General features: G+C 41.7%; 1 protein-coding gene across 1 annotated transcript in view; it reads left to right on the top strand.

Moving 5' to 3' along the window:
* The first annotated feature begins 6,853 nt into the window (after window positions 1-6,853).
* Window positions 6,854-9,354, top strand: part of Atp2c1 (ATPase secretory pathway Ca2+ transporting 1) — a 139,252-nt gene continuing 136,751 nt past the window's right edge. Inside the window, exon 1 of the mRNA XM_008825104.3 lies at window positions 6,854-6,976. Coding sequence (XP_008823326.1) covers window positions 6,869-6,976 — 108 coding nt within the window. The 5' untranslated portion in view covers window positions 6,854-6,868. The remainder of the gene's footprint in view (window positions 6,977-9,354) is intronic.

The following is a 9,354-nucleotide window of genomic DNA, read 5'->3' as shown; positions in this document are numbered from 1 at the left end:
ATAAATAAATAAATAAATAAATAAGTAAATAAATAAATATTCCTACATGTTCCTAGCTTTGAAATTTAAGATTTCAGTAGGAAAGACCAATTTATACTATGGTAACTATTGCTCATATCATTATATCTGAATGTAGTCTGGGTGCACAGATATTAATGCTGCTTGGTGGTCTAACTAAGCAAAGACACGACATGTATATGCATAAGGTAATTTCCTTCTGTATTAAAAAATTCACTAGTGAAGGACTATGACTATAAGATTGCAATAATAATTTCTCCACCTCACAATTGCAAGCATCTTATCTTGCTTGTAGATAAATTATCTGCCACTTCCTTCAGCCTCCTCTATCCTTATCTCCAACTGAGGTTCTCAAAGGAGGGGCGAGTGCAGTGGGGTTGAAGATAAGCACCTTAGACCTGAGTCTTTCTACAAGAAACCAAGACAAATATTTGAGAATCATCTTGCGGCACCATGTTCTCGGATCACTTAACTTCCATCTGAGCAACGGAATCAGAGAAATGGGGAAGGCAGATGGGATGGGTAGCATCCTTTGATCCTGAGCATCCTCACCTAATGAGGCAGGCCTACCCCATCACACATCTGCTTCCATCTATACTCTTAGTTTTCAAACCAAAGGAAGTTGATGGGGTCAGAATCCTGCCCCACCTACCCCCTCACTCCATCTTCCTAGAGGAAAAAAATTATTGTACTTAAGCAAAAAAAAATCTTTAAGTGTTCTAAAATTATACTAGCATGGCCACCAATATGAAAATTGCCCTGGGGTTGACCCATTTTCCTAAACCAGAAAGGTCTCTGTCCTCTTCTTTTGGGTTGGTGCTCAACCTCTTGAAAGAACAAAGTAAGGAGGAGAAGGGGGTGAAAAGAAGACTCCACAGCTCCAAAGATACACCCAAAGTCCTTTGTAAACAGTAAGCTTCCTGGTGACTTTTCATATTTCTTCTAAAGAATTTGTTTGTAGTTAAATCATTGATGCCCAGGCTGTAGAGGAGCCACCCCAAACCAGTCACATTGATTATGCAATGCCTGGGAATGGCATTGTTGGGGGTCGTGGATTTGAGAATTCTTGGTGTCCAGGAAGCTCCCTGTTCTAGGCTTTCTTCCCCAACTTGAAAGCAACAAGGACCTAGCGGTAGAAGGAGAGAAAGGTTTTAAGCAGAGCCGGAGGTGGTTTCTGACCCTGCCCTTAAAGAGTTTTTCTGTTTTTCTGTTAGTGTCTGAGCTGATACTGTTACTGCAACATGATAAGAGGACCTAAATGAGCATTTGAGAGCACTGTGATATCAAGTCAAGATACGTGAGGGAGGACAAAACTTGGTGGGAGACCCAGGTGAAGCCTGGTAGCTGCAGGAACCTCTTCATGGAGAGCTGGCTGCAAGAACAGAGATGGGCTTTGGTGTGGGGAACCCACCAGTATTGGGGAAATGCATTTACAAAGGTGGGTAGGAGGGATGCTTTCAAAGTGTTCTGGCCAACAGGGTATCTATACCTAAGCCATCCCTTTATATCCATGCCCCTACTTGGCAGCTCAAAGTGGGGGGTCCCAGTGAAGCAGTATCAGCACTACCAGAAAAATAACAAAGGCAAAACCTTGCTCCTTGTCCCAGACTTACTGAATTAGAAACTCTGAGGGCAGAGCCCTCATAGATGCAGCAACAAACTTGGGCAATTCTGATAGGCGCTAGTGTTTGGCCCTAAACAGTGCAGAAAAATAGCTTTCTTTTCTTAAGTAGAAGATAAGTGTTTCATGGATACTGAGTTGTTCTTAAATCTGAGAAATGTTAACACTTGAAACTGGGAAAGCAAAAGGCATCAAAAGTTGCACAACTTAGAGAACAATTAGATACATCAAACTTGCTGAGTTGTGGTTGAAATGGGAGCATCTAGAGATTTTCTATGTGGCTTTCAGGAAAGTAAAACATGCACCATATGCAGATGTAGGATAATTATTCCTGGTGTGGTATGGGCTTCAAGAAAGTGTCCTATGAAGCTGAGGAAGTGCTTTAATCTTGTGGTGAGGAGGAATCTGGTGCTGCATTAACTTGTCTTGAAACGCACTGTTAAAGGCCTCCCATTCCTCTTTCTTGATCTCCTTTAACACTGTCCTTGACGAGAGCAGGAGGCAAGGCTAACATCTGCGGATCTGGAGGAGCAAGAAAGATTTCTCAGTAGAAGTTATAATAAAAAACGGTCTCTGTGTGCTGGGCTAGCAGCTTCTCCATCATTCTACTTGCCTGTCTTTACTCTGTTTCTAGGCTGGATTAATTCCCAGAGTGGAGTCATTCTCCTGATGGAAACTCTCAGCACTGATTGGAAGGACAGGGAGATTAGTGGGGTTTTAGTTTTTGTCCTGATGCAGTTTGGAAAATCAAAGGTATTCTGGAGACACATTTTCTGTTTCCTGATTCTCAACCCGAATTTAATATTTGGGTCCCATTCTTCTCTCTTTTGCCTCCTTTAATAAACACGTATGAATGTGCATTCGGAAAGCACCTACTGTGTGCAGCACACAATGCTACGTGTTTCATACACATTTCCTTCTCTAACATTTGAAAAGGGGAGCACTAAATTATATCTTCCTCAACTCCTTGCTACTGTTTGACCTTTAATGTTGCTTTTCAAGGTAAGGAACTAGGATTTTAAGCCATTTATTAAAAAGCTGGTAATTCTTAGAAACTTGAGAAAACACATGACTACCCTTTCCCATGCAAGTCTTGATCCATGCCTTTTCTAGGTATGTGGTCTCTGTTGGTGATTTTTTAATAGAATAGAGGGCAGGGGATGGAGCTATAGACAGTAGCAGATAATTGTTCTTACTCCTTTTTGTGCTTCTGTGCAAGGCAGGGTCGTGATCTTTACAGATGTTCCTTGCAGTCACAGAGACTCTGGTCAGCTGGCCTTCATCACAACTGGCAATCCAAGCTGGTGTTCCCACCAGCCATGATGACAGAGCTGTCAGTACTATAAACACAAGCCAATGAGTACTCCCACCTGAGAAATGGGCTATGCAAAAATCTCACATTCATATTTATATTAGAGAGCGATAGTGATGGCCCATTAAAATTGGTGCCAGGGTTGGAGAGATGGCTCAGCAGTTAAGAACACTGACTGTTCTTGCAGAAGACCCGGGTTTGAATCCCAGCACCCACATGGCAGCTAACAACTGTCCATAACTCCAGCTCCAGGGGATCTGACAGCCTCTTCTGTCCTCTGTGGGCATTGCAAAACATGGGTGCACTCACTTACATGCAGGCATAACACTCATACACATAAAATAAAAATAATAAATAAAATATTTAAAAAAGAAAACTGGTGCCAAACAGAAGTTGAGACTATTGTAGCTTTCAAACTCCAGGAAGCAGAATACCTGTATATACAGACATAACTTCTTTGCAATATCACTAGAATCATTGTATAAAGGAATTTTTAAGTGTTATTAAACTAAGCATGGTGGCATATAATTGTAATCTTAGCTATTCTGGAGGTTAAGATGGGACGATCGAGAGTTCAAAGCCAGCCTGGGCAATTTATTAAGACACTAACTCATAAAATTTTTAAAATTTATTATTTTTATTTTATATGTATGTGTGCATTGCCTGCATGTATGTAAGGGCACTGTGTCATGCAGTGTTTGCGGAGGACAGAAGAGACTGTCGGATCCCCTGGAAGTGGAGTTATGGACATTTGTTAGCTGCCATGTGGGTGCTGGGATTCGAACCTGGGTATTTTTCAAGAACAGCCAGTGTTCTTAATTGCTGAACTATCTCTCCAGGCCCAACATCAAATTTTTTAAAAGGGCATGGAAAGTAACTTAGTGGTAGAATACTTGCCTAACATATGAGAGTCCCTGGGCTCCATTTCTAATAAAACAAAGGGGAAAAATCCTATGTGATGAATATTAACTTTATTTATAGAAAATTCAGGATAAGAAATTACATGATTTTTTTTTAATTTTCACAAAGATACACCTGGCTTCAACTCAGATCATCTTAATATGTAAATTCCTACCAGTATGCATGTACTTTTCTCTTTAACAAAGCAACTCCATGTAAACCTAAGGTTAAGAGGTCTTCATTAGAGCTTTTACAAGTGTGTGTTAAGAGATTGTGCAGTGTATTGACCGGAAAGGGAGACTCTGGAGTCAGGCTATCCGGTCAGAAGCCCTTTCCCTTTGCTATGTAGCTGTACGACCTTACTTTTGTTCACCTTCCCTGAACCTTCCTTTCCCTATAAGGTGCTATAGGATTCCATGACAGAACATAAAGCCGAAGGGCTAAATAAATGTTTGATGTAATATATTGGCTGGCAGCTGAATCCTAAAGGAGTCTTGGTTACATTTGTTTCACCTATTTCTTTTTCTTTTCCTCTTTGAAGCACTTGAGATTGTACCCAGGGGCCTCACGTAGGCTGGGCAAGCTCTTTACCGCTGAGCCACATCTCCAGCTCACCAATTTCTTTTTTATGTTCCATATAATGGAACAGAATTTTGTTTTGTGTATTTTTTCCCTGTCCCTCCTCTTCTCTTTTCATCACTTTCTTTAGCCCTGGAAAAGGTGATCATGAAACAACTGTCTGATCTGAAATAGAGTCTGCTTTGTGCTCCTCGTTAGGAGAAGGCTTTGATCAGCAGCCTTGCTGGGCAGGCTCTGGGCTTCTCCCCACAATAAAGGCGTGGGAGTTCAGATATTCTGAAAAGAGCAGTAAAAGGGCAGCTTGTGGATCTCAAGGACAAAAGTGAACAGAACCTACCCCCACTGTTCCCAAGGCCATTTCTCTTTCTCTTTCTAGGGACTTAAGTCAGCCCAGAGTGTTACGGGCTTGCTAGCTGATCATGTTTCTGGGTTATGAAGCGGCAGAGAGCACGTGCACCTTGTTCGAGTTGGTACAAGCACACTGCTTCTGCTGCCCTCATTAGAGTAAGCTGTTTCCAGCACACAGTGGAGGAGGCAGAACCCCTGTAAGCATGCAGCAGTGAAACTAGAGAGGTGACAGGAGGGCAGGGCCTCCTCTAACGAGGCATCCCCAGCACCCACATGGAAATGACTTCTTGGAATTGCCGCCAGGCCCTAGTGAGTCTGGAAGATCACCTTGCTGGTGGGCCTCATGCCAGCCTGACAGATGGCCTGGCTGCTGGTGACATACTCGCTTCAGGCCATCAGGTATGTTCCCTGAAGGCAAGTGACCCATCCAGGAGTTCCAGGGAGGCTGTCCTGGGGGACAGGTCAGTGTGTGACATGAGGCCCTCCCCCTCTTCCATTCCAACCCCTGCTTTCACTGGAGGGAAAAAGAGACAAGGTTTTTTATACCCTGAAGCAAATCTCTGAGCTACATGCTTGTTGGCTGATGTCCAACCCAGTTCTACATGACAGCCCCTTACAGAAGTGGTTTGATGTTTCCATTAAATGAACCAGGTACTGAAAAGTTTAAAAGGATTAAAAAAAAAAAACCAAAAAACAAGTTGGGGTCGAGAGAGACGGTTCAGTGGACAAGAGCCTTTACAGTGCAAGCATAAGGCCCTGAATTGGAATCCTAAGTACTCACATAAAAAGCATGGCGTGGCTATATGTGCCTGTAACTCTAGTACTGGGGGGCAGGGGGAGGAGATACAAGAGGATCACTTGAGCTTGCTGGCTGCCAGCATAGCTCTAGGTTCATTGAGAGACCCTGTCTCAGGGAAATAAGGTACAGCATGATAGACTAGAACACTGACATCCTCTTCCAGACCAGCATTGGTATATGCACCTGCATACACATACATATACACCACACACATGCACACACACACACACACACACACACACACACACACACACAAAGAGAGGAGTCTGTTTACGATTTAGTTTATTAGCCCTGTGACCTCTATAGACTGCTAAGAAAATGAACTTTCAAAATTTATGATTTCATATCCCTTAAGACCACAGACCTCTTGTTATGTTCTCCTGCCCACTCCCACACCATTTTTTCTCCTTTCAAAGCATGAATCCTTTTTATAATAGTTAGAAAGTAAGCATATAACAATTTCTTTCCCAAACACATGGAAAAAAGGCTGGGGAAATTTAACGGTTCCAATTTCAGTCTGTGGATTTACGATAAGAATTCAAGGAGAGAAGCCTTTTAACTCAGAAAAGAACCTGTTTGCAGCCATTGTTCAATTAATGTAAAATATCTAGTTACGGGCATGTTGTATAATGCATCACAGAGTACACTGAACGTCCTCAGAGCTGGCCCCAAACTCCCTGACACCCATGAGGAGGGAGCTAACTTGCTCATTTTTTTAAAAGCAGTCCCCTAAAACAGTGCTTCTCAAGGCTGAATGTATTGACATTTTAAAGCTGAGACACAGCTGAAGGTTGTCAGTATGTGCCCATCATGTCAAGAAATCTAGACGGAAACTGGAGAAACCACATGTCAAGGTCTTTCAAAAAAACAACTAGAAAACGGTCAGAAGAATTAAAGTTAAACCTCATGAGAGTCCGTGGGTATGGAAAGTCACCAGCTAGCTAATATTAACATAGCTTGCAACAGAACACTGCTGCTAGAAATAGGACAGTCAGTCACATCGTTATCACTAGGCTATTTGCATTCTGTGGACCAGCCTCTAAATTCTTCCTGGCTCCTACCTCCAGGCATTGCATTTCTGGACGCTTCTAGACCAGTGTCCATATTCAGTTGAAGACTTTCTCCAGGAACTCTCTCCCAAAGAGGGAGAAATAAGAACAGCACCTGCTTTGTTCACACGAGAAGTATTGGAGCTTTAAACAAATCTCTAGGCATCTGAAGCAAAGTTTCTAGATTTCATTTGGTTGCTGGCAGGGAAGGGGCAGACAAGGACCCTCTTGCTTCCCTCACTATGGATCATCTGCTGCCTCCATCTAAATTCTCTTACTTCAAAAAATATCCTCTCCACGTGATTAGGAAGTATCTATCAACGCTGAGAAACCAAAGAGCTGAAGATCAGGTATTATTTTGTTTATTTTAACTTTAAAAGTAACTGGTGCTTGTTTCTGGGTTTGACTTTTCCACAGTGCGGGGTTTATGTGTTTTCATAGGCACAGGTTGGATCCAGCGTGTAGTTATTCGTGCTTGGCCATGAGAAGAGCAGGCAGGCTTGTGAGGATTTATTTGAACTAGGAACATTTGGATCCTGAGATGAAGCTAAAGTTCTGTGAGATCAAATGCTTTGCTTTCTTTTGAATCGCTAGGCTACCCTACCACACCAGAGATCAATCTTTGATCCTTTAATACTTTTCTTAGTGTCTCAAAGACAGATTTGGAAACTATTAATAGACCGACAGAGTATCAAACCACAGAAATAAACTTGTTTTCCTGCAGGATTTGGGGGTTAATGTCACCAAGATTTGCAAAACGACTCTTTCATAGCCTTAAACTTCATTAATGTGCTAAAAAGATCACTTAACTTGAACCCATCATTTCTTGTACATGGAAGAGAGGGGACAGACCACAACAGTTTTTAGTCTTCTTAGTCAATCAGAAGCTACAGTTTCTGATAGGAGACTGTAGCATGTGAGTATATACACATTTTTAAAAACTGTTAAAAATGTCTGATTATTTTAATTTAAAATCAGGCCCTCATTATGCTGCTTGAAATTTATGTCATTTTATTCCATACAGTTTTTGAAAAAAATATTTCTAAAAACTGCTTTTATAATTGTACTGTATTGTTAGAAGAAATAACAATGTTGGGCCCATTTAAATCTGGTGGTTCTTTTCAGACAAAGTATGGCAGTGGAATACAAGTATGAAGGACAGACCAGTCACCACATGACGACCTACAGAGTCATAAAGCTCTTGCACACTGTGCTTTGACTATAGTGCAGAACTGGACAGGAGACAGCACCAGTGTCCTGTATCTGCTCTCTTCTGTGGTATGAGATGACCCAGTTAATAATACACTTCCAGGAAATGAAAGCAAAGGACAGCAGAAAGAAAATCCTTTTTCCCAAAAGGTCATGCCTAATTTGGAGAATGAAAAATCATTCTTATAATGATTTGAGAGAACACTGTCTTTTTGCTCCCACTTTTAGTGATTTTGATCATCGATGGAGATTCAAACAGACTCTCTTCATTGAGGGAGTTGGGATGGTTCCATTTACCTCTTCCTTAGTCAGGCTTTCACAGTCAATAAGAAGATCTCTGGGTCTCTGTGCTGGTTGCCTCAGCACACACTTAGTTTTGAAGTAGAAAGCCGGAGAACTATGTAGTAATGCCCAGAGATTTTGTTTGCAACACCAGCGATGTCCTAGCCTTCTTGTATGGGGGAAGGGAGGAAGAGTGGTTGGAAGGGTGGGCTGGTACTGTGGAAAGTTCATCAATTTCTTCCTCCTTTGCTGAGTACTATATTTGGAGAGATATGATTCTATTGCTTAAATAGTTCTGTGGGGGGTTTTGAAGTATGTTTTATTCTCTCTTTCCTTTTTCTTTCTTTCTTTCTTTCTTTCTTTCTTTCTTTCTTTCTTTCTTTTTCTTTCTTTCCTTCCTTCCTTCCTTCATTCCGTGTGTGTGTGTGTGTGTGTGTGTGTGTGTGTGTGTGTTTTCATGTGGGTGTATGTGATGGCCAGAGGTTGACAGTGTTGTCTTTTCTAAGTTGCTTCTCTCTCTCCCCGACCCTCCCCCCCTCTCTTTTTGAGACAAAGTCTAACTGAATCTGAAGTTCACTGTTTTGACTAGACTGGCTGGCTAGCACACTCCCGGGGATCCTCCTGCTTCTGCCTCTCAGTGCTGGCTTTACTGGTGTGTGCTGCCAATCCTGGGTTCTAGGGATCTGAATTCAGTTCCTCATGCTTGTGCAGCAAGTGCTTTATCGGCAAAGACATCTCCCAACCATTTGGGGCAACCTGGGAACAGCTGGGGGTATTATACTCTGTTCTTAACTTCCTACCCAAGTTAATGGAGAAATAAAGAAAAATAATATATTTGATTATTTTCTAAATATATATAAACACTATAGCTGTGCAGACCTATAGTTTCACAAAATTAGAGAAATTAGGTTGATCTGGTTAAACTGGGAAAGCATGTTCAAATGTTATAAAGAAGGTTAGTAACATCTACAATCAAATGACCTGCATATATCTTGCCTCTAATCTTTACATTCCTGTAAAGCATATTCTTAATACAAAAGTGAGGGGACAGAGACTTCAAGATCATGAGCATCTTGCTAAAAGCCACCCAACTAGAAACTCTTAAAGGGAGAAAGGAACTCCTATCCACCTTTTAAACTTTACCCATTTACTGTACTCAGTGCTACAACAGCCGGGAGATAGCACAAATCCAATGATCTTTCTCCTAAACACTATTCTAAAACTTCACAGGCCATTG

This window comes from Nannospalax galili, unplaced genomic scaffold (assembly GCF_000622305.1).
Source record: "Nannospalax galili isolate Female #2095 unplaced genomic scaffold, S.galili_v1.0 scaffold369, whole genome shotgun sequence".
Lineage (NCBI taxonomy): Eukaryota > Metazoa > Chordata > Mammalia > Rodentia > Spalacidae > Nannospalax > Nannospalax galili.
Note: the sequence above shows the minus strand (reverse complement) of the source record. Positions and strands in the feature narration are given on the sequence as shown.